The 26,237-nt window shown below is 47.8% G+C and overlaps 1 protein-coding gene across 4 annotated transcripts in view; it reads right to left on the bottom strand.

Moving 5' to 3' along the window:
- Positions 1–26,237, bottom strand: part of SRPK1 (SRSF protein kinase 1) — a 936,001-nt gene that overhangs the window by 487,008 nt on the left and 422,756 nt on the right. For all 4 annotated transcript variants that reach the window (XM_069633441.1, XM_069633440.1, XM_069633438.1 and 1 more), the window contains one exon: positions 11,178–11,376. In XM_069633441.1, the coding sequence (XP_069489542.1) occupies positions 11,178–11,376 (199 nt within the window). The remainder of the gene's footprint in view (positions 1–11,177; positions 11,377–26,237) is intronic.

Genomic DNA, 26,237 nt, shown 5'->3' with positions numbered 1-26,237 from the left:
TGGTGTCAAGGGGAACATTTGCAATGAAAGCCAGAGTGGCCACAGTACCTCTAGTGGAGTGGGCCCCTGGTGTAAAAGGCAGTGTCTTTTCTGAAAGGGAGTAGCACAGTTGGATATATTTAACTATCCATTTAGAGATGGCACCTTTAGAGACGCAATCTCCTCTGCCTGTAGCTACGGAGACAAACAGTTGATCTGTCTTTCTTAGCGGTCTGGTCTTGTCTACATAGTAGAGGACCACCCTCCTCACATCTAGTGTGTGGAGTTTTACCTCAGCAGAGCTTTTGGGTTCCTGGAAGAAAGCCGGTAGCTCAATAGACTGGTTAACATGGAATTTGGAAATGAACTTAGGTGAGAACCTAGGGCGAGTTTGTAAAACCAGTTTGTTCTCATGTATAGTAAAGAAAGGATCCTGCACTGACAGAGCTTGGATTTCACTGACCCTTTATGGAAGTGATGGCTACTAAGAAGGCAGCTTTATAAGTCAGGTGTTTGAGACTAGACTTGTGCATGGGCTCAAAGGGTGGTCCCATGAGCTTAGCGAGTACCACATTAAAGGTCCCAATGTGGCGGTGGGTTAGAGATTGAGGGTGGAGTCGCTTTACCCCTTCCATAAATGCTTTGAAGACTGGTTCCTTCCACCATGACACCTTCTTATGGGAAGTGGTGTAGGCTGACGAAGCAGCCAGGTGTACTTTTAGCGAGTTAAACACTAACCCTGCATACAATCAACAAGGCCGATTTGTTTATTCTGGCACCAAATTCGGAATCGTTTATCATAGTAACAGTGCCTCGTGTTGGGTTTTCTCGACTCTCAAGATAGTCACATCTCTGTGGTAAATTGAGATGTCCGAACTCTATGACTTCAGGAGCCATGCTGCCAAGTTTGAGTTGGGCTGAGGATGCACTGTTAGCCCCTCGTGCTGGGAGAGTAGGTTGTACTGGCACGGTAGTTTGATGGGGTCTCACACCGCCAGTTTGCGAAGGTGTGGATACCATGGTTGTCTCGCCCACATAGAAGCAACCAGGATGAGCGTCATCAGTTCCCTGTGGATCTTGTTCACCACTTTCCTCATCAGAGGGGATGGTGGAAAAGCATAGGCAAATAACCCTGACCAATTCATCCATTTGGCGTTCCCCTTGGAGCCTGCCTGGATGCAAAGTTTGGGCATTGCCTGTTTTCGCCTTTGGCTAATAGATCTATCTATAGTGGGGAAAACCCACTGAGCGAAGAGGTCTCCTATGACCTCCTCATGTAGTCCTCTGGAAGGGAATCTCTGCTCAGAGCGACTGCTAGCGAGTTGAGTTCCCCCGGAACATGTTGGGATGACTGGTAAATCTTCGGTTCGAGTGCCCAATTCCAAATTTTCTGGGCAGGCTTGGAGGGATTTTGAGGAGGAGTGCCCCCTTGTTTGTTTAAGTAAAACATTGCAGTCGTGCTGTCTGTTAGGATCTGCACTGACTGGTTGGATAGGAGGGGTATGAATGCCCGAAGCGCTCTGAAGACTGCCAGAAGTTCTAGCAGATTGATGTGGTTCTGAGCCACCGTGTGAGACAAGAGACCCTGAGCTGTGTGGTGAAGGTAATGAGCCTGCCAGGGAGGCGTCTGTTGCGACAACGGCCTGTATCTCTGGATCGTAGAAGGGTTTACCCTTCGTAAGAATCTCTTGTCAACCAGCGAAGACCCTGTACTAGTGTTGGCGAAATGACCACTAGATCGCGCCACTGACTTGCCTGAGACCACTGTTTCGCCAACCATTCCTGCATGGGTAGCAGTCGCGCGTGGGGAACCAGGTAAATGCAAGATGCCATCATGCCTAGCAAACACATAGCTTTGCGCACCCTTATTGGGCGACCGGCCTGACAGAGGAATTTGCAGCAACAAATTTTGAACTTTCCTCTGGTGGAAAGGCCAACCCCTCTTTGGTATTTAAAACCGCTCCTAGGAACTGTTTTGAGGTGCTTGGCACCAGGTTTGACTTTCTCGTTGATTGAGAAACCCAATTGGAAGAGGAGGTGGATTGTTCTTTGGATGCTTAGTCTGCAAATTAGGGGGAGGGGGGAACTCCACTGTAATGAGCCAGTCATCCAGGTAAGGGTACACTGGGATTGCCTCCCTGTGTAGGTGCGTCGCCACCACCGCCAGTACCTTGGTGAAGACCCTTGGAGCCGAAGCTATTCCGAAGGGCAGCACCTTGAATTGGTAGTGCTGGTTGTCTATCTTGAAATGCAAGAATCTTCTGTGCGCTGGGAACATTGAAAAATGAAAATAGGCATCTTTCATATCCAACGTTGCCATGTAATCCCCTTTTTTAGTAGAGGGATTACCTCGTAGTGTAGTCATGCAGAATTTTTGTGGCTTGACATACTTGTTTGCAGGGCGCAAATCGTAATACTGGGCGCATTGTCATATTTTTTTGGCACAAGGAAGTAGGTTGAATAAATACCCCCGTTTACCTGCTTGACCGGGACGACTTCTATATCGTCCTTTACTAGCAGAATGGCGATCCCCTCGAGGAGGATCTTCTGATGTTCCAGCGAGTGTACTCTGTCACGGAGGATGGTCGTGGGGGCGCCCTAGCAACTCTATGCAGTATCCTCCAGACACTGTAGACAGCACCCATCTGTCTGAAGTGATCCCCTCCCATGCGTGGGTGAAGGTGGAAATGCGCCCCCCCTACTGCGGATGCATGGGAGGGGACCCGAAGCGGAAGGTCACTGCTTGTTGGGTGGCGTACCACCTCTGGCGGGGCTGCCTCTACCCCTAGTGCAATCCCTATGCTGCCCACTGGGGTAGCCCTGTGAGGATTAAGATTGGTTGTTACCCCATGAAGGTCCCTGGTTTTGGTAATAATTCAAACCCCTTTGGGAATTTTGGTCCCGAAAGCAGCTGAAATTGTTGTTACCCCTCTGTCCAAAGGATTTGTTGGTGAGTTGGCCAAGAGATTTCAGGGTCTCATACTCCTCCTTTGCCGTTTTTAAATCTTCCTCAACTGCCTTGCCGAACAGTACATTTGGCTCCACAGGCAGATCTATTAGGGTTGCCTGGGTTTCAGGTTTGAAACCTGGCTGTCTAAGCCAAGCGTGACGCTTGATAAGTGCCCTCAGCGATTAACCTGCCAGCATTATCCGCTGCATCAAAGTTAGTCTTTAACATGCAGCCTGACACAGATTTGCCTTCTGCTGCCACCCGAGCCAACTGGCTCTTTAAGGGGTCGGGTGCGGAGGAAACCAAAGCAGACACTTCCTTCCACTGATGGCAATTGTAGCACTGTTGGCAGTTCTTGCCTGATAGGCCGCAGTGGAGGTAACTTTTCTTCCTAGGCCATATAGACGTTCACTCTCCTTATCAGGAGGTGCTTCCGACGAAGCAAGCGAGGTGCCTATCCTCTTCCTGGTGGTTGTTACAACCAGGGAATCAGGTTTTACTTGACCACTAATGTACAGGAGATCAGAGGGTGCGGCTCAGAACAATTTCTTGAGCACGGATTAACCGCACAAGTGAGATTTGGGGTTTGCAGTGAGGGATAAATTCTGCGCTGGATGGATTTTAGCAATGGGATAGCCTGAGTAATGTCTTTCTTATCCCTTAGGATTTCTTCAGCGAAATCCCTTTTTTCCTGAACACCCTGTGTGTCAATACTAAAGTGGGCAACCACCTTAGCCAGCACCTCATTTCGAGGGGTTGGTGTCTACAGACTAGTAATGCACCAGGGGGTCTTCAGCAACTGTGGAGTCAATGTAAGCTTCAGCTTCATCCTCCTCCTCCTCCTCCTCCTGGTCTTCGTCATCCCCATAATAAGGGTCACACGCCTGGTCATCAACATATTGAGGCTGTTTCGTCGCAATATGAATCAGGGTGGTAAGGCTCCACCACGAAGGGGTCTGTGACCAAGCCCTGGAAAGGGGCGTCTGAGCGGAGTCTTTTAGTAGGTGGTTGAGAGGACCCAGGTGTTACCTTGGACCCAGAAGGGGCAGAGGTAGTAAGGGTCCTAGAGTAACTACGAAAGTAGTTGGGGTCCTTTTTATAAAGGTTAGCCATGAATGTTAACCTTTTCATGACCCTGTCAATGTCTGCTGAGCTCCACTCTTTAGAGCTAGGAATAATAACAGCTTCCTCATCAGTGCCCATATCCTCAGCAGTGGGAGGAATGAGTTGTTTTTGGGTTAGGTTCCGAAACTTTGGACTTCCCCGTTACCTTTGGGGCCTTATGCTTCTTCCTATGAACATGGGGACCTGAAGATGTTTTTCTGTTGTTTATCCCCTCCACCATGGCTAGAGGAGCGTTTCCCAGAGTTATTAGGGGCCTCCAACGCCTTGCATTGGGTTTCAAAGGCGGGATTCGAAGAAGGGCGTTGAATCTCGGGTGTACGGTCAGACGCTTCGCGTCTAGCCTCTTGAGGTTGCCGGGCAGTATCGTCATCCGACGATCGGGCCTTGGGGACTGTTGATCGGCCGCCACCTTTCTCAACCTAAGGCGGTTGGGCCTTGCCATGAGGCAAACGGGAACGCCCAGAGGACAAAGATTTGTTGGACCGCTCTCGTGATGTCGTCCGGTGCCAATGTGCTTAGTGGTGGTAGAATGTGTAGCGCTTATGCCGCCGGGTGTTGTCCCCACAACATGGCCTCCAGCCAGTACTTCGGGGTCGGGGCCTGCGCACGGGTGTCCAAAGTCACACCTTTGCCCTCGCTGTCCGATTCGGCAGCGTTGCTGCCATCGCCGAATGTTCCCTCCACGTCCATGGCCTCTAGCTGCCTGGCGTAGTGGGCCCAGCGCTTAGTCGAGGGGTCCTTTAGGGTCTTTGGCTTGAAGAGCTTTCAAGCTCTACAGGATCGCCTCGTGCTGGTCTTGGGGAGACACAGATTGCACATAATATCCACCCAGGGAAACTTCCTATTACATTTGCGGCTTAAATTGAATGAGTACTCTCCATATGGTACAATATGGCAGTGGGGCGAATATGTATATGAAAAAGGGGGGGATAGAGAACCTATATGACCACCCCCCCACTTTCCCTACTGTACAGGGCCGAAGCCAGAGGCCTTCCAAGGCTCAGATCCGTTGTGGCAGTCCTCGACTTTTTATTTCTCTGATCTTCACAAGCGTCGGTGGAAGGGGGAAATATTAACGTTCAAGTAAAAAATGGCTTAGCACCGAAGGAACTCCGCAACATGCATCCGACTAGTATGGCGGAAAAAAACAACCTGAGGAATCATGGGACATCACACGAGGGATAGTATTGCTGGCACGTCCTGTTCAATGACCCTTTTCGAGTTTCGAAAAACAAACTAATACTCTGCAGCTTCCACTCGATGTCGAGGAGAACCCACAACGAGAAGCTCGGTTTTGTCACTACAGAAGTGGTTTGATGAAGACATCAAAATACCTGTGCACTCGGGGAAATAAATCCCACAAAAAACCTCAATACAAATACTCAACGGTCGGCAAACATAAGTGGCATATTTATGTGCATTTTCATTTGGTACATAAATACATTAATAGAACTATACACATTCTCAAACTAGAATAAATTAACAAATCGCAATGAGTCAAAGTATAACAATGCAATCAAGTTAAGCACACACACCAACATGTTGAACAACTGCCCCATGAAGACAGTTGGGCTTGGTTTGATTTAAATAGATCTTATAACACCTTATTTGGGCATGCAGTTTCCCGTAAAAGATACTTCTTTTGCGAGCTTCTGCAGGCCACGTGTGGCGGTATCCAGGAAGTGGGCTGGGACCGTCTGGTACCAAATACACATTAGTGGTGCCAGAATTTCTGGTGTGCACGAGAGCATGAAGAACCCAGTGGTCCCAGATTGGACCGCTGCTGGTGTGCAAGAGTTGGGCAGATCTTCTCATTGGCTGACCGGGTGCAAGGACTTAGATATAAGAGAAAGGGTCCTGAATGCAGACCAGCAGATCAACAGGTCCGAACAGACCCGACGACAGAGCAGAGTATCCGGACGAGCGGAACCAAAGACTATCCTGAGACACGCTGAAGAAGGTTGGCACCCTGAGCCCGCTGTTGTCCCAGTAGAGCCCAGTTTTGCGCTCGATCTCAGAAGACCTGCAAAGGTGCTTCAAACCTTTGGGGTGGTGGGAATAATCTCTTGCGTCGCCTACTGGTTGCTCTGTACAAGCTTGTTCGGTATTCTCCCTGGGCCATCCAGTGGACTGTCCAGCTCAAACCTTGAATACTGTGCATGAGAGTCGCCTTGTCAAGCTTTGACTCAACACCTTGGGGAATCGTAACTTGCACAGCAAAGTACCCTCCCACCAAATTTCATCCCAGCTGCTCTGGGCCACGGGTGAGAATGCTGCGTCAGATCACGAGAGTTGGGTGCCCCTGTGCTGAAGTAACGCTCGCTGAAGGTGGTTTTCCGAGGTTCCTTCTTGTGCCCCGAGACCAGTTGCATCTGTACTTTCTTTGTTCATCACCCAAATCGAGTGTTACAGCTCTGGTTGCATACTGGACCTATACCCACAACACCTGTGCACTTTGAAGCCGAACCAAGACTAGGGAATCAAAACTGACGACCCGGTCTAGATCTGCCAAGTTTGGACCAAAACCGAGCCAATGGGGATGAGCACTGAAATCACTTACCGGTGGCCCCTTGTTCATCCATAACACTTTTTGCATAGGGGATTCCTTGCGGTCCTCCATTTGGCTTGGGTAGCCTCGGCTTACTAAAGTCCTCTGAAAGTTGGGGATTGCTTTGCTCATTGCAGCAGATCCCCTCCAACCTCGTTCCTGACTCTTGGAACCTGTTTTCACCCTTCAAAATCCTGTCCTTAACTTTGCCAGCTACCTAAAAGGTTGATTAGTGACTTTTACACACGCTTCGAACATTGAGCACAAGGCTCCATTCATCATAGGGCTGGACTTATAAAGTTAGGATTGTCACTTCTTGAGTCTGTCTATGCGATAAAAGTTATCTGCCCTTTTCCCCTACAGGTATTGGAGAGCTTACTATCACAATGACTCCAGTGTTGGTATATATTTTACATAGTGTGTTGCTTGTGTGGTAATCTGCTATTGCTTTTCATTATTCATTTGTGTTGATTCTTGGGCCCCTAATAGTTTGTTGGTATACTTCTATCTAATGGTCATTCTTGGTTTTTCACTATGTGCGCACATTGAAGACCTCTAATCACCCTCAGGCCCCCAGAGACTTAGCCTTAACTGCTCTCCAAACTACTGTGAATTGGTCTGGCTATCTTCTCAGAAGAGTCAAGCCAGAGTTTAGAAATCCATTCTAACAGTATGGCTATGCCTATAAGAGAGACATTTGTGTGAGATCGCCTTTCAAAAATTCCTGTGCTGCCCCTCATTTGTTTTGCCAGCATAAGGATGATGGAGACGAATCCTTGCAGGGGGTTGAAAATGGACAGATGAACCCTTTCCAAATTAATGGGCTTCACATATTGGTATGTATAACCTCACCTGTCCCCGGCTCATCAATCTTATCGGCAATACTGCATGTACTCTGGCAGAATACCTACACTGCCGATGGTTGTAGGCTGCTTTCTCATTTTCTCTATTCAACTATTGTTTGGTAGTATTTGGTACTAAATACTATAGGACTATACTGTGTGTTGCTCATCTCTGTATAAATATACAGAAATGATTAACAAGAGCATTTTCAATGTGTTTCTATTAGGAGTATAAAAGACACTCCATTGCAAATACCCTTCGGCTTAGTGGTAAAACTAGGTTTGGAAGATCTTGATAAAATTATTTTTCATATACGCAGGGTATTAAGAATTGGTTCCTACATACTCCATAGGTAGACAATATTGCTGTCCAAAAACAAACCTGTCTGGTGCTTAGGGGTAGTGGTTTCTCTTGTACTAAGCTAGGAGATGAAATTATCTCCAGGTCCTTACATCAGGTACAAGACTATTCTCTGCCACAAAACCTGCCTCAACCATAGGTGCAGGATTCGAAATTAAGGGGAGCTGGGAGCTATTTAGCTCACGCTTTTAGCCTAGAAGCCCAGGGAGCTTAACATCAACAGCTACAAAGCTACTTCTGGCTCCCCAGGCCAGCTCACGCCTACATGAATTAACTGTGGGTTTAGGACAATTTATAAATAAACATTCAGACACCTATTCAAAATCGTAAGCATAATGATCATAAATAATTGACAAGATAAGTTTGCATCTTATGTGAAAACCAGTTTTGCAGCTCCTTCCCTAGTGGTAGCTCCTGGTCACTGGTTAATGCTTAATCCCCAGGAGGGGCTTTTAGCTCCTGCTTATCCAAACCTTAATTTCAATCACTGCAGGTGGACTTTTTGGGCACCTTTGGGGAGGATGTTCGACTCTAATATGAAGCATATGATGAAAAACCTCACTGGTACAGACAAGCAAAACCACCTGCAGGAGTCAAAGGAGACCTGCTTGAAGAGCTCCAGCTCCAGGACTGAGATGCAGAGGAACCCAAGAGGAAGCAATGAAGGATTTGGGCCAATGCAAGATTGGCAAAAACGTGCAGGAGGTAGACCTGCAGACCATCACAGGAACCAGGGAACACCTGATGGGCAATACGAACATAATAAAGTCCTGTACCCAGGGTAAATACACACGTGGCCAGACTCAGAGCTTGGCTCAGGAACAGAAAAGGAAAAACTCCTATGAGTACCGAGCTTTATGTACAAGATTCAATATAGGATCTAATACCAAGGAACATGCACCCTGGACCAACGACAACGCAAAAGAAGAATCAGCCTTCCCAGCAGGGTGACCCACCAGCCAGGAGCAAAAGAAGCATCGGAAGCTAGGAACATAAACAAGTAGATCCGGATGGCTCATAAGGCAAACAGGGCATCCAGCTTGCAGAAAACAGTCCAAGAGGGGCAACAGTGGAGGTGACCAAAGCCAGACCAAATGAAGAGTAGAGCTGGAATAGTGGTGTCCAACAACATTCTGGATGATTGAGGCTTCTTCCTACCTTGAGGACCGGATAGTAAGACGGGAAGATATCCAGTCGAACCAGCAAGGATGACCAAGACGAGGAGGAACGTCCAGAAACCAAAATAAACTAGAGCTGCGTGCCAAACTTGGTACTAGCGATTCAGCAGCCTATCTTCTTGACAAATCCCCCAGCAATTCAGGCAAGATTTGGACGTCTTCAGGAATAACCAAGGTTTTCCATAGGGAGACACATTCACCCGCCGGCTGACCTAAGCCAGCCCTCCAATCAGAGCAGCCAGACAGGTTATGACCTCTATCCAACCAGGATAGCGTAAAATAAAATCACCATACACTCAGATATACCACTACCGCGTGTGTAATATGGTTGTGCGGCCAGGGGAGCAGTGTAAACCCCTAGGATGGGCTCCAAGTAAGCCTGTGTGTACAACAGCCGTGCTAGGCAGACCTCAGTTTCTGTAAAACAAGGGATAGCCCAAAAATAAGATGGCAGAGAGAAGTGCTTAAAGAGACATATGTAGCAATATGGCTACTATGCTGCTACATATGGCTATTAATGTGGTAAAACTGGCTGCACCCATGGTGAAATAAAAGTAAAATATAGCAATCAGCCTATTCCACACCATCCTAGGGTGAACATTAGGTGCATAAAAAGCACCCCTGTCCCAGGAGCCATATGGGGTACCATAGGACTGCATAGGAAAACAGGTTGCAGTGGCATGTGGATTTCTGTAGGACACAAAAATGAGGTGAACGGTCCAAGAACAGGAAGAGGAAAAAACAAAACGTTTAGGGATACCATAAAATGGGACAGTAGAATAGCCAAAAACGTAAATCTGTGCCATTACTCCAGAATGTCAACATACAAGACCATTAAAAAACCATGGTTACTCATAACCAGCACTCTAAACTCCAAAATAACATTAAACTTTTTTATTCCATGTCAAGCAATTGTTTTTTAAAACATACAATCTAATATTTAACAATAAAGTGCCAGTGCCTATACATATTTCAAAGTGCAACCATTAAGGGGCTCAACACAGTAATATTACTCACAAATTAATCATATGTTCTGCAATCACTAATTTGATCTACAAATCGGAAAATAGTAATTAAAAACTCAATAGCATTAATACTCGCACTCAATGAGAACACTTTACGAATCAAACATTTTAATTTTGTGCACATAACACTAATAGATTGTCTATTTACTCATCTACATACGAATGGACTCCAATTGTATATATTACTCCATAATCTCCCCCCCACCACACCCCTAATTCACCCTGCAGTCTCTCGCTACTCACATTTCAGGAACTTCCTACACCCCATCTCAAAACCACCTCTAGCATCCACTTCAATAAATGACTGCTAAAACGACCTTGAGTGGCGTGTGAGATCCTGCCATTTAACACTACATTTTCACCCCCTCCCAGACTATTCGGCATCAAATACCTTTGTATAGTGTAAAATGTACATATCCAGTCACAACAGACAGCTGACGTCTCATCTCATCTCATCCCTCGTCTCTGCAACAGTATATTCCATTAAACCAACGTAGCAGTTTTCACACCATTTCTCCCTCTAAAGCAGAGGAGCTGCTTTAGGATTGCCCAGTTTAATTTCCACTTTGTAAACGTCCCTGGGTGAAAGAGTGTTCCCTCAATTAAATAACATAGAAAATCTTTCACTAATGTAAATATACATAGCCAGCGCCACCTGGTGTTCAAGACTTCATGAAACAGTGACACGTTTATTATGCATGGTGGTTGTGTAGCACGAGCTTTCAAATGCGAGTTAGACAAACAGACTTCGTTGATAGAAGTTGAAAGACTAGCGGCGCACCATGCCCAATGAAACATCACTCAAATGCTAAGGAACAAATACAATCTGCTGAAGCAATTTAACCAATAGAAGACCACATGAAAGGTTATTACATACATACCTGGTAGTTCATGTGCTTGTTCATACAAAACAAAGATTCAGATCTTAAATAAAAATCAAACATTTTCATATTCAAGTAACTTCTAGGATGTAGTTTCACATTTAGTTGCCATTTGAAGTATATTCTTGAGGTAGGGCACTGTACAACCGGAGGAGGTGAACTCGCGAGCACTTCACCATAGCATTGGCGATGACCACATAAAACAAAACCCTTAATAAGAACATAGGTGAGAACATCTTGTGTTAGGCCTGCAGACTTTACAGGATATGCCTTTACAAGCAGCCATACCTTCTTCGTCTTCTTCAGTCGCCTCGCTCCCTGGGCTCTGCAACATGGGCGTCGGTACACCTTCATTTCTCTCCCTCTCCTGCGCTGTAGGTGCCTTCTCCATTTCTTCAATTTCTTGAATTCGCTTCTCTAACAATTCTGCTTGTCGTTTCTGCTTTTTCTTCAGTTTTTTCTTTTTATTCTTTGACATTTTAGCCGCCTGCACAAAAGAACAGAAATAAACACATTTGACGATTGTATAGAACTCAGAAGTGCTGACTGCTCAGTACTTTGCCAACTGCTATCCACTTGTGCATATACCATATGGTTATGGTAAGACTTCCCACAAAATCTTTTAGATTCTTTGAAAACTCTACCCCACCAAGGCCACCAAGACCAGAATTTCAAGCCTACGCATCAAGGAAAATATTCTAGCAACACCATGATCGAATGTTCTTACAAGCCCAATTACCCTCATGATAATACAAATATTTAATTTCTAGCTCCCTGCTCAATTCTTCCACCCACGAACTTGCTGACTGGAACTTCAATACGATAACAACACATTTACTATCACTGAATGTGCTTCCACCTCATGTTTTCAACCGAAATGCTTTGTCATATTTATAGCCCCCCCCCCTCAATCCCACCATAATGGTGCCTTATGATGCTCATTACAAACCCAATGTCAGTGGAAGGAGAATTATCAGGCCACAACCTAAAAGTGAACCTCAGCAGGGGGAAGCACAGTCAGGACTTTGCCAAGAGCATCAAGGGGGAATTGGACATTAAGAACTCAGAGCAGTGTACTTTTCTTAAGCGCTTGAATGACTAAACCTTTTTCCAGAGTGACAATTTTTCACTGCCCTGCTATAACTTGGTGAAGTATGGACAGTGAGTGAATCGAGAGTTGTCATAAAAGCTGCTTTCTCTTCTGAGTGAGTCCACTCTTGTGAGGCTCAACAACCTTGGGAGTGTCCGAGTTAGTGCATACAAGCATACATAGCTTTTGAGACAGTATCTCAGCCAGGTACTGTGACTGTAGTTTCTGTGTTGAAAAGCAGAAGAGTAAATTAAATAGTAGCTCCACAGTACAGTTTGGACACTAGCACTTTTCCCAACCTGCAGTGAGCAAGGATCGGCATGCAAAGATTCCGCAGGAAAGTACATTGCTTAGGTCAGGTGCCGGTCCAGAGAAAAGATATGCAAGAAGTAACTTGGCAGATTAGTGAGGCTCTGTATCCGGAAAACCACCAGTTTCCAAGCGATAATCTCTTACTAATGGTGTATAGTGACTGGGCTCAAGAAGTGCTAATGTGGACCTTCTTAGTCTGGAGGCTAATTTGTTTGGGAACTGTTACTGACCCGAAACATGCAATACCAATTCTGGGACTGGCCATTGTGACGAATCGGGAGATTCAGCCACATCTCCCCAAATGCGAGCCTCTTCTTGTGAGACTAGGGAGGTGAGCCCGGTACAGAATATTCCCCCTAGGGGTGGCGGAAAGCGGGATCTCACAGGGAGATACGCCCCTCTTGGGGATAAGGACACCACTTCCAAAGAAGACCTCCCTTTCTCTTATAAACAAGAAAATAATAAAGTAACAAGCCCAGAATCCTCCTAAATTTGCTTTACTGTCATCTCTGGTGTAGACAAAAGTATATTTGGTACTGTGACGAGTGAGAGCCAAAGAGTTGCAGAGATTAAGTTGCCTGATGCAGACAAGAATGCCCAATGAGTTACGATGAGTAAGACCAACACAAAAGAAAGACTATAGCTGGAACCAGGGGAAGCCTCATTGTGGGAACTTAAAAGGAGGAGTTAGCCAAAGATGGAGAGAGACCCTGGATGTTCTAACAGGTTTGCCGGAGACAATAGTGCTGATCACCATTATGCTTAGGAGGGCGTAAATACAGATGCGCGAGCAATGCCAACATACAGAAAGCTTAGGCAGAGTGCGGCGAGTGTGTTGTCCGTATTGTTTCCCTGATTCACTGAGGAGCTGCAGTCTATCTTCTCTTTCTACTGGCGTGGAGGTGGAGCGACCAGTACAAAACATTCATTCACACGCGGAGCATCGCGGAGTGCGGCGAGTGTGTTGTCCATGTTGCACGTGGACACAGGGGCATTGAGCTCGGAGCCCTAATGGTAATTCAATATAAGCAACATTCCGGGAACGGAAGCTTTCCTGCTTCACAACTCGTATCTATGCAGGGACCCAGCACCTCCGGACTAGAACACACGGCATACAACGAAGCAGTGTTGATTCAGAACACGAGTCCAGATGGTGGAGTTCATCCACTAACACGGACGAATTCTAGCCGCCGGAGGAAAGGAGTCACCGGAGCAAATGGCCCTGCCCCCACCGGTAAGTGCCCGTGCTGTACGAAAAAGGACTTGTGTTTCAACTATGTCCACTAACTGATGTTTTTTTAGACTGCTTCGGTAACAGCTCCCCAGTATCCCTGACACCCACACCGTTAACTGCAAATATAATCATCGATCTCGAGGGTAACATGAGATCGAGAGGTACTAAAACGTCTGTGGGCATGACCACTGGGGTAGACATGAGTGGGGCTATCTGCGCAGAAAATGTGGAAGTGGAGGCGATCAAGTCCACCAGTCCAACGTGCGCTGGCATTACGCGGACTAGAGACACAACTGGTCTACCCTCAAGCAACGTGGGAAACGCTACCCAAAGCGTCCTAACTCTCCAACCCTCGGCTTGTCAAGACGCTATACTTACTAACAATTGTGACATCAGTGGCACAAATGTGTACGGCCCTGAGACTGAAAAGTCGATAATCTCCCTAGATCTACCAACAGGAGATTTGATCTGGAAAAATGTAACGTTGGAAAACCAAATGATCCAAGAAATTGAGCCCGACAACTCCCTTGATGAAGGCAACAGCTTTCATCCTCTAAGTGGAAAATCATCAACAGATCAAGCAGGAAACCTACAGATTTGCCATGATTGGGATAACGCAAACTGCTTGTATGAGGAAACGGGCAGTCTCACGACTGGTGCTAACAGGCGTAGCTCTATTGTGGTCGTTGACAAGGTTTTAAGCGACCTAAAAGAGCTCAATGCAAAATTTGGAAATTTGCATCATCCTGAACCAAACTTAGAACAACCTGCAGAACAACATTCAGAGTACCCAAATGCAGATGGTCCACATGATCAGTCATGTGGGGCTCAAGGTACCAAACCTAAGAATCTAGCACAACTACAAACTCCTGATATCAGACAGGATGAGAAACTGTATTCGTGGTTGCGCCCACTGGCAAAAAGGAAGAGATTGGAATCTTTAACGGAAGAGTATGTACCGCATTCACAAAAAGAGATTAACCAAGGAACTACAAATTGGATCTCCTTCACTATTCTCAGCTGCTAATGACTTCTCCGAGCCACCAACAAAGTCCCAGACATTCTGGGGAGCAAGACTTAAACGGCCATGCTACAAACGCCAAAAGCCAACCCAACCATTAGCACAAATTCTAGCTAAAAAAATTGCTGAAAATCTGAATACCATAATAACGGCGGCTCATACCACATCCTTGGCACCTTATATGAAACTTTACGAACATCTGAACGACAATGCCAAGGACCAGACAACTATTAGCCATGATGAACACCAAAATAATGGCAATAGAACAAGAACTAACGGCGACCAAACAAATTTTGGCCAATGAACATGCGAAATCTGAAATGAATGTAAGGAACAAGTTACTTACCTGTAACTGTTCTCCAGCATGGATCTGGCATGGATTCACATGCTCATGAATAAAGAATACATAGCAGTACACACATGCACAACCACGGGAGGTGGCAAAGGCTCAACATTAAGCATTACATCAAACTCAACATTAAGCAATTCTTACCTCCTCACCAAGCTCACCTTAGGCGAACAGATTGCGCAGCACTGCTTGGCCGACCCTGGACTCTTCCCTGGAATCCCGATCGACGCAGTAGAATTTCGTGAAGGTGTGCATCGACCTCCACGTAGCAGCCCTGCAGATGTCCAGCAAGGGCACACCAGACAAGAACGCCATGGTAGCTGCGATCGCTCTGGTGGAATGGGCTCTCGGACGGCCAGGCAGCGGTCGGTTTGCCAACCGATGACAGTACATGATACAGCCGGAGAGCCATCTGGAAATGGAGGCCTTTGAGAGAGCCTTCCCCTGATTGACAGGTCCAAAGTTCACAAAAAGTTGTGACGTCTTCCGAAAACACTTTGTGCGGTCCACGTAAAACTTCAGCGCTCTAGCCACATCCAGCGAGTGCAAAGTCCTTTCGGCCGGCGACGAAGGCGACGGGAAGAAAACAGGCAACACCAAGGGTTTGTTGAGGTGGAAGTCCGACAGCACCTTGGGCATGAAGGAGGGGTGCGTCCTGAGCACTACCCTCGTGTCGTGAAAAGTCAAGTACGGGGGCTTGCAGGAAAGGGCCTGGATCTCTCCCACTCTTCGTGCGGAGGTGATGGCCACAAGAAACGCTGTTTTCCACGACAAGAACTTCAACGGAGCCGAGTGCAGAGGCTCGAACAGAGGTCCCATGAGCTTGGTCAGCACCACATTGAGCTCCCACGCCGGGGCCTTCGGCAGGAACGATCTGAACAGTCCCTTCATGAATTCTTTCACCAGACGATGAGACCACAAAGACGTCCGCCCCGTGGTTCTGGTGTATCGGGAGATCGCAGCAAGATGAATCTTGATGGACGCGTGCGCCAGTCCAGCCTTGGCCAGCATCAGAAGGTACGGCAGTACCTGGGGAGCCGTAATCCGTAGAGGGTTAATCTTCTGTGCGTGGCACCAGACAGAGAACCTCTTCCATTTGTGTCCATAGCATTTAAGAGTTGAGGACGCCCTGGCCTTTGCAAGAACCTCTCTGCAGTCGGCCGGTATGTCGTATCCTCCAAACTCTAACGCTGCAGGAGCCAGGCCTGCAAGTTCAGCGACTTCGGGTCATGATGAAAGATGGCGCCTCCTTCCCTGGAGAGAAGATCCGCGTCCACTGGCAGCTTGATTGACGGGGACGCCGACAAGTCCAGAAGGTCCGGGAACCATATCTGCCTCGGCCACGTAGGTGCGACGAGATCATCCTGCACCGTGACCTCTTGAGCTGGTTGATGAGCCGGATCAGCAATGGCAATGGAGGGAACGCGTATAGAAACAGGCCCTCCCAGGGGAACGAGAAAGCATCGCCCATGCTCCTCGGCTGGGGAAACCTGCTGGCGAACCTCCAGCACTTGGAGTTCGTCGCCGTCGCGAACAGATCGATCAGGGGTGTGCCCCACCGTCGGAAGAGGCGGTCCACTAGATCCTGTCGTAGTTCCCACTCGTGGCACGAGCGCAGCTCTCTGCTGAGCGAGTCGGCGATGGTGTTTTTTATCCCTGCCAGATGAAACGGCACCAGAAACATCACTTGGGCGACGGCTCAATGCCACAGATCCTGCGCCTCCTTGGACAGGGCTGGGTATCTGGTACCGCCCTGCTTCCTGATGTAGAACATGGTGGTGGTGATGTCGGTGAAGATCCTCACCACCTTGCCCTTGAGGGACGGAAGAAAGGACCTGAGGGCCCAAAACACTGCATGGAGCTCCATGACGTTGATATGGAGGGACTTCTCCGTCAGAAGCCAGAGGCCTCTGCGTGCAGATTTTCGGTGTGCGCTCCCCACCCTTCCAGGGAGGCATCCGTGGTCACTGTCTCCTGGTGGCCGGGGGTCTGGAAGTCCATGCCCGCCTTCAGATGCGCGCGGGTGCCCCACCACCGGATCGCTCGTCGGAAACTCTCGTCGAGTGTGATCCTCTCCTCGAAGCTGCCCGTCTGGATCCAGCGCGCGTCCAGGAATTCCTGCAACGGGCGCATCCGGAGCCTGCACAGGCGGATGAGATAAATGCAAGAAGACATCATTCCGAGGAGGGACTTGATGAACCTCACCCTGGCCGCGTCCGCAACCAGCATCCGCTGCACCTTGTCCAAGATGGCCCTCGTCCTTTCCTCCGACGGAGAGGCCAGAAGCGACACTGTCGAGCTTCGCTCCCAGAAACAGTGGGTCTTGCGCGTGCACCAGGTGGGACTAAGCGTAGTTTATGGAGAATCCCAGGTCCGTGAGTAGTTGGACGGTCCTTGCCGTGTGCTCCACGGCGAGCTCCTTCGTCTTTGCTGGGATGAGCCAGTCGTCCAGGTAGGGGTAGACGTGGATCCCCTCTCGGCGCAGCTGCGCCGCCACCGGTGCGAGGCACTTGGTGAACACCCTGGGTGCCGACCTCCATCCGAAAGGAAGGGCTCTGAACTGGTAGTGACGCCCTTGGACCACGAACCTGAGAAACTTTCGGTGTCCCTTTAGGATGGGAATATGGAAGTAGGCATCCTCCAAATCCAAGATGGGACGCCATCCTCCCGTCTTCTTCTTCACGAGGAAGTATCTTGAGTAAACTCCGGAGCCCCGAAGCCTCTTTGGGACGAGCTCGATGGCGCCCTTCTTGAGCATCGCCTTTACCTCCAAGAGAAGTTGAGGGACGTGATGTTCTTTCCTGGCCACAGGGGGGATGCGCGGGCACTTCTTTAGAAACTCGAGCGCGTGACCCTGGGCCAGGGCGTCCAGCACCCAACGGTCGGTGGAGATGGACTCCCACACGCCGACGAAGCTCGCCAGCCGGCCTCCCACCGGGATGCTTCGGTGGGGGCCCGACCCCACGGCCGGTTCAGTCCTGCTTCGACGAGGCTTTGCCGCCTTGTCCTCCTTGGCGACGACGGCGGGGTCCGCCTGACTTGCCTCGTCCCCTGTAAGCTTCCTGTGACGACGAACGGGCCTCTTGACGGTAGGTGGAAAATCTGCCGCTGGAACCTTTGGAGGCACCCTGTTTGCCTCCGCCGCTACGAAAGGGCGGCCGCCGTTGCTGGAGAACCCCAAGAGCCCGGGCCGTCTCCGTGTCCGCCTTGATGGCTTGAAGGGAATCGTCCACTGTTTTCCCAAACAGGTTGTTTCTGTCAAACGGCATGTTCCAAGACTCTGGTCTGCACGTCCTGACGGAAGTCAGTAGCATTGAGCCATCCATGCCGCCTCAGGCACACGCCGTTGCCCAACTGGCGAAATCCAGTGTCAGCGATGTCCGTCGCAATCGTAATGGCGTGGTCCGACGCCACCTCTCCTTCCTGCAAGATCTCTAGGGCTTCCGCCCTCTTGTCTGGTAGGAAGTCCAGCAGGGGGGCCAGTTTGTACCACAACTCCCTGTCGTAGCGGGCTACGATAGCCAAGGCGTTGGCCGCCTTAATCGTCGTCGCTGCAGACGAGATGACTCTGCGTCCCATCGTGTCTAACTTCTTTCCCTCGCCGTCCGGCGGGGAGGTTGACGTAGAGGCCGCGCCCCCCTCCCCGCTTTCTTCCTGGCTGCCGCGGAGACGACTGAGTCCGGGGTCGGCTGTGCCCGAAGGCACAAGGGGGCCGTGTCCGGGACCCGGTACTTCTTCTCGTACCGATCCCTTCTAGCCGGCGTCGTGGATGGGTTCTTGAGGAGGGCGAGGCCCTCATCCCAAATATCGTCTAGTAGAGGTACAGCGAGGACCGTCTTCCTCTTGGTCTCGCGCCGTTGATAAAGGAAACCTTCCTTCTTCTCTTCCGGGCAGAGCTGGAAAAGCTGGGATGCCCTGGCGATCATGGAGTGAAACGATCCAATCTCGTCGGGCGGGGAAGCCCGGGTGGGAGGTGACGACGGGAGATCCTCGTCGTAAACCTCGTCGTCTGTACCCGTCGCGGCCGTGTCAGTCCCCGTATCATCCCCACGTGTCATGGACGGGGAGGAGGGCTGAACAGGGCGCGATGGCTGAATCCTTCTCTTAGGGGGAGGGCTCCCAGAAGGGCCTGGCTCCGGGTCCCCCGTCGGGAGTGGTTCCTCCGTTGGTGGTAACGGCAGCCTCGTCCTCATCTCCCAGCATAAGGACTGTATAGCCAACAAAATGGCCGCCGAGTTGTCTTGCGGCACTGGTTGAGGGGGATCCGACGGGCAATCAGGAGCCCCGTCGGCATCCTCGACGCCCTAGTCGTCTTCCACGTTGGGGTCCCTCCCGACAGGATGGCCTTCTTCCACGCCAGCGCCGTGGCCTAAGACTTCGATCAGCTCCTCAGAGGTTGAGGCCGAGTCCACGACGACCTCCTGCCCCCCCTTTTTCTTCTCTGTCGGAGGTTTCACAGGGGTCCTGTCGATGGAAGAGGACTCCCTCCGCGGTGGCAGGGAGATTCTGGGCCCCGGGGTCGCCACCACTGGTGTAGCCTCCACAGGCTGAGCCAGGGCCGCCGCGACTGTCTCGATAGAGGCCTTGGCCGGATGGATCAAGACTTTCACCACCTTAGGTGCGCTCACCGCCTTCTCCTTGGGGGGAGGGTCACCACCTCGCTCCCCCTCCGATGGGGCCTTAGGGCACGACCGGGTTCTCTCCAGGAGTTTCGCCGGGTGCTCGGCCTTCCTCTTACCCGAGCCAAAGCGTTGGCTTGTGGCTGATGGCGCCGGGGAGGATGCGCCCTGCCTGGAGCCCGTAGAGCCCGACCGTTCGGCGCTCTTGGTGCCAGCGGACTCGCAGTGCTTGGCCTTCTGTTGGACCCCCGTCGCCGGGGCGCCCTCAAAGGTCTTAGAAGACCACTCGGACTTCTTCTTCTCGCCAGTTGGCGAGACGTTGATGGCGGTCCTTCATGGTCCGCTCCGACATATTGCCGCAAAACGCACAGTCCTTCTCCACGTGCGTCTCGTCCTCATGTAGGCAGTAAAGGCAAAGGGAGTGTTCGTCCTCCTTAAAGACATTCTGAAGCTGGCATCCAGGGCAGACCCTGAACAGCTTTCCGGGCGTCGAGCTTCCCTTCTCCTGGGCCATGTCCGAGATGGGCCTGAGAAACTTCTGGAGTCCTCCAAAAGCGTGGCTTGACGAAATCCTCACCCTTGAGGGGCGTAGACGAATCCGACACGGGTCCCCGTTGATCAGATGAAGAAACGCTGGAGCTTGAGGCTCTTTTCACCGAAAGAGAACATTTTCTGAGAAAAAACGTGAAAAAAAGCACTAACGCTCGAGAGCAATAGCACGAGGATCCCAACACTTGAACGTGCGGTAAAAATCTGAAGATGGCTGCCAGAGGCGGGGCTTAGGTAGAGGGCAGTCATTGGCTGTGGTCAGTATGATGCAGAGATCAGTGATTGGTTACTACTACGAAAGACAGATCAGAAACGAAACTGATACTGATTTTTTCTTTACCGAGGATTCCCAGCCTGACGACGGGGAATATTCATGAGCATGTGAATCCATGCCAGACCCCATGCTGGAGAAAAGGTAATATTGGAGCACACCAAGAACAGTGCAACAGATAAGCGCCCGTTTTCTGAAGTTGCCAGAGAAGCAATTGCCCTGCTGAAATCATCTAATGTGAAAATGCCAACACTGGATAAACACCACGCAACCGACGATCAGAGAAGAATTGCAGGTGAAAAGATGTACACAAATCCCAAAGAGAGAACAACCACAACAGAAGGAAATTATGGAATTGAATTAAGCTCTATGGCTGGAAACATTAACGATACCTTACCTGCAAACTCCATCACCATCGCGCCACCTCAAAAATGCAAACAAAAGGTGAAATACAGTAAGGAAGTGGAAGACAAACGATCATCAAAAGAGCAACATAGTGGAAGTAGTGCACACAAGGTGATTACGGGAACCTTGCCGTCTGAACAAGTGGCAGATGAAGCAAAACAGTCCACACCTTCCAAACATCTACCCATTACGATCCCAGATCTTGAACTGAGTCCGGGTGCACTAGAAACAGGGGTGAAGAGTGATACTCCCTGTCCAGCTGATACGGTAAATCAAACAGGCCATAATAAGACTCAAAACCTACCCACTCAAGGGTCAGCCAACGAACATGACCGTGTGGAAAATAGTGCACAGGATATCTGTCTCATAGAAGAAGTATTTTCAATCTTCAACCGAAACAAACTGATTGTTGCCACAAAGAGTGGCTCAAATCACATACTGACAGAAAAGAAATCTAAAAACATGAGAAAAAGGAAACCTCAGCAAAGATCACAGGTGCGAACGTTTCTAAGAAACATCAAAGGCTTCAGTATCATAACCACTTGTGATAAGACACACAAAGGGCTAACAAATCCCAACACGGAAAAGAGTGAAAAAACGAAAGCCGATGAACAAAAAAATCATGACATGCCTGGTGAGGACCATTCTAAGAAAGACGATAGCATCCCTGGAGAGCTGCTAAACGTTTCGACTTATGAGGACTATGAAGAAGAGCAAAGCGAAACGGTTCCGCCCACAGCCACTGACATATGTGGCTTCTCAACCGCCCTTGGCAAATATAAATATAGATCTACGTTCACCTACAAATGGCAACAGGGGGTCGGCTGAGTCGCCACAAAACAAGTATCCAGCAACAAAATCGACTGCCCCGGAAACAAGGGCACTCACATCTAACAACCAAAGGACGGTGACTGTTGATGTAAAAGTGCAGGAAGAAATCGGTTGCCAGACATTTCGTCGAAAAAAATTGGTCGACCAGACAAATGGTCGAACCAATTTGGTCGAAAACCAAATGGTCGAAATTTGTATCTTTTTTATTTTAACCTTTTTTTTTTTTTTTTGGGGGGGGGTCCCCCCCCCAACCCCCTTTTTTTCTCTAAAAACCCCTTTTTTGACTAAACGAAAACCCGAAAAATAAATATATAAATAAATAAAAAAATTCGACCATTTGGTTTTCGACCAAATTGCGTCGACCAAATTGCAGTCGACCAGTTTTTTTTCGACGAGTTGACTGGACACCGAAGAAATCATCTCGATGCCTTCAACCATTAGCTGTGAGAAATTCCTCACCTTAGAAGCTAAAAGAATCTGAATCGCTAATGATAAAAGATCTAGGACCAATGAACTGGACGGAGTATCACCCAATTATGATGCAAAGAACGATAAACAAGAATTCCACACATTAGAGTCGAAAAGAACTCTGATTCATGCAGTGAAATTTCAAGAAAGCCTAAACGCACGAGCAGTGAAGCATAATAGCGAATCACCTAAGCAGGAGACAAACAAGGAGGACAGATAAATGTCACTCCATAACAAGAAAGATAACATTTGATTGCTATAAACGAGGGGCAGAGTCATCAGATGCACCAGTAAACAAACAAATCGTCAACCGAAAATAGATAATGATCGGAAGAAATTGGGGAAATACCTTATACGGCTTGAACAAATTGAAAAAGAAAAAGATGCTCTGATACAATCGGAAAAATGTGATGCTGCTACTTCACCACATACCGCAATTGAGGACGGTGGCCTCTGAGGACATTCAAATTGTGGAATTTGAAGATGAAAGTGAGCATGACCGTGTTATTCTACACATAGCATCAAAAGTTATCTGTGACTCACTACTAAACAGTAGCATCACTTTGAACTCCCTGGGGTTTGACATCACTGAAATTAATAAGAGCAATGGGCCGGAGAAGCCCAAGAAACGTATGTGTCCCTCAGATGGCCGCTTACTTGCAATCAAAAGCCCCCTCAAGCAAGGGAGAGTATGTAAGGCCACGTGCAAGAAAAATGAGTCGCTCCATCGAGTGAGTGAGGACAAGCAGATCTTTGAAGATGAGCAGATCAAAATAACGATCAGTAAGATCGACAAAGTCGTCCAGCTAAGCTGTCCCGAACCCAGAGAGGAACAAGACTGGACCTGGGTTGCCCAAACCATCAACTGTTGTAACAAGAGCTAATGCCAGAGACCATGTCAACAGGAGGAGATCTGTATTGCCTCGTGGAACACTAGAGGCCACAGGCATTTGTTCGGTGAAATTCCAATGAATTTAGAAGACGTGGATATTCTGTGCCTACAGGAGACCAGGCATCTGCCTGTAGCCGACTGCTTCGAGATTGCTTTTAATACTGCAATCAAAGGAGCCAAAGGACGTCCAATGTCGGGGCTGCTCACACTTGTTAAACTTGGAAGTGCCATAGGTATTTTATCTGCAAAAAACGTATCAGCATATATACAAGTAGTTGAGATTAAACTGCCGACACAGCAACCTAGAAATGTAGATCAATTAACACTGATAAATGTCTATTGGCAACACACTGCGATGCAGACAAACATTCCTCGAACTAGTCACGGAAATAATCTCTAATATCAAAGACAATGGGACAGAATCCAAGATTTTGATCTGTGGCAATCTTAACATAAACTGCCTTACAGATGACACTAGAACTGACCGTGCAAATGGGAAAGAGTCTAGTGATCCAACTGTCTCCGCATGGTTACAAGAAATTAAAGCATGGAATCTGAAGATACTTAATGGAGAAACGCCAGGTGATATTCCGGCACATTTCACATGGAAAAAGGGACCAACAACAGTCTACCATCGATTACATATTCGTGTCAGAGAAAATGAAACAGGATGTTGCTCGCTTGGACATCATTGAAATGGAGGCGAGCGATCACTGTATGCTAAAAACAACTCTGAAGCTTCATCGTGCAAAAGGGAAAATCTCCTATCAATTTACAAACCTGACTGTGGTGCCAGGGCGCAATCGACTAAAGCTTACCCAAAATAAGTTAGAAAAGCTGAAAAAAATCATTGGAGAATAGGCCTGCCACAGGGAAAATTGAATACACAGCTCTATTGGAAACATATTGAGAGAAGCAAACTGTGAAGCCACGACCTGACTTTATAAAATTACATACTTGGGATCGTGAGATTGTCGTCAAAAAGAAAGAGCTGAGCAAAGCACTGAGAAAGCTGAAAAGAACCAATACTCCTGCTAATTATGAAAGAAAGACGAAACAAATGAGACAAACCTACAAGAATTGGTTGATTAGTCATAAACATGTTATGCTACAAAGAGATGCAGAAGTAATGATGGAAACAATAGCCAAAAGGAACACCAGTGTATTTTGGACCTACTTGAACAACATAGCGACACCACAAGAAGCTATAACAAAAAATATGGTGTCGGAGAAAGATTGGGTCAAACATTACTCCGACACATTTTACAACAATAACATAACATGCAGCAAACCATCCAATCTGAGCAATGACTGGTCTATCAAAATAGACAAAGAAGACATACACAAAAATATCATGAGACTCAGCACATCCAGAGCCCCTGGACCGGACGGGCTTACAAAATCAGATGCTAAAACATCCTGACTTATGGACAGACGTGTGTCACACTTTATTTTCCACTATCTTGCAGGAGAAAAAGATTCCGACCACATGGCGAAGCGCTATTGTACCAATTTGAAAAAAAGGCGCACGCACTGATCCAAGAAACTACCGCCCAATAGCCCTTCTAGATGTGCTGGGGAAAATATTCGCAACTCAACTCCAGATTAAACTGCTTAAATGGATTCAAGTATCTCAAAGTTATGATGTTCGACAGGCGGGATTTGTCAAGGGTGTCGGCTGTGGCCTAAATCTGGCAATCATAAATTTCCTTAAAATGGAAGCCATCCGTCAAAACAAGAAGATCTATATTGCGTTTGTCGACCTGTCCAGCACATCTGACACCATCGATCGTGGAATGCTCTGGGATAAACTGGAGAAACGGAATTGTCCAGGAAACTTAGTAGATCCTATTAAAGAGCTACATACCGACACAGAAATTAAAATCAGATTAGATGCTGGGGGGACGCTCAGCAAATCTATAAAAACAAACCAAGGAGTAAAACAGAGTTGCCCGTTGGCAGCGACTTTATTCGGCCTTTACCTGTCCGATATCGGAGAATCCATCGAAGCAGTAAACTCCAATCCACCGAGAATTAATGGAACGAGCGTAAACTGGTTGCTATATGCAGATGATATTGTACTGCTCGATTTAACACCTATTGGACTGGCAAGAAAACTAAAGAGTCTGGAAGAATATGTGGAGAAAAATAAATTGAAAATCAATCCTGCAAAATTGGAAGTCATAATTCTACAAGATCTTACACGAAATAACAAGCAAGTCAAAAGAAATAATTTGACCTAGAAACTGAACAACGAAAAATTGAATTGCGTCAAAAAGGTAAAATACCTGGGAACGTGGATCAACAGCAACATAAATGATGCTCCGTGGGCCGAAAACGCAAAGCAGAAATGCAAACAACTAGCATGTCAAGGATTGATAATAAACAAAAGATATGGGAAGTGTTCCTTGCTACCTGTTTTAGCCCACTACAATCAAAAAGCAGTCCCAACATTGATTTATGGAGCAGAATGCGCTCTAGGAGTTGCCTCGAATCTATGGGGACAACTAGAAAATCAATACTGGAGGCGTGTCCTTCAACTACAAAGAGGCATTCCAAGCGCATGTCTACGGTATGAACTAAATCTTATATCCATAAATGCACGAGTCTTGTGGAACACGCTATCGATCTACAGGAAAATTATTGACGAATGTACACCACAATTTGTAATATTATGAGACGCAATGGAAGGAAACCAGGAATCTGTACTGAAAAAATGGATTGATGCATGCCAAAGCCATCTTGCTGAAATGGGCACTAACTCGGAAATGCTGAAAACTAACCCAAACTATGTGAAAAAAAAGCTATGGGTACGAGATTGGTGTGCAACTGTGGACGACAGAAATCGCCATACACTGATGAAAGATGCGGCTACTGAAGCAAAGGACCAAAAAAAACAACTGCAATATGTGGTAAAAACAGCTAATGCCAGACACAGAAGGATGCTCCTAAAATTCAGGTTAAATTTGTTTGACACAAGATCAAGTTTAGCCCTGAGATATCGGAAGCCTGATGTGACAAGAGAGTTGTCGATTCTGTAATGACCACTCTGAGACATTAAAACATCTCACGTTATATTGCCCTGGTCTAACAGATTTGAGAACTGTGCATCTGAGCAAAGTAATTAACCAATACGCAACCCTATCCGGAGAGGAGCTTTGGTTGAAATTTGCAAATCCACTACAGAAAGACGTTTTTGGCCTGACAAATTTCCTACTAAATTGGAAATCTTATTATCAATGGAAAACAGAGATATTACCTCAAGAATCGGAAACTACAAAGGGGCAGAGATTTCGAAACAGCAACC

This window comes from Ambystoma mexicanum, chromosome 13, assembly GCF_040938575.1.
Source record: "Ambystoma mexicanum isolate Mex_15411 chromosome 13, UKY_AmexF1_1, whole genome shotgun sequence".
Lineage (NCBI taxonomy): Eukaryota > Metazoa > Chordata > Amphibia > Caudata > Ambystomatidae > Ambystoma > Ambystoma mexicanum.
Note: the sequence above shows the minus strand (reverse complement) of the source record. Positions and strands in the feature narration are given on the sequence as shown.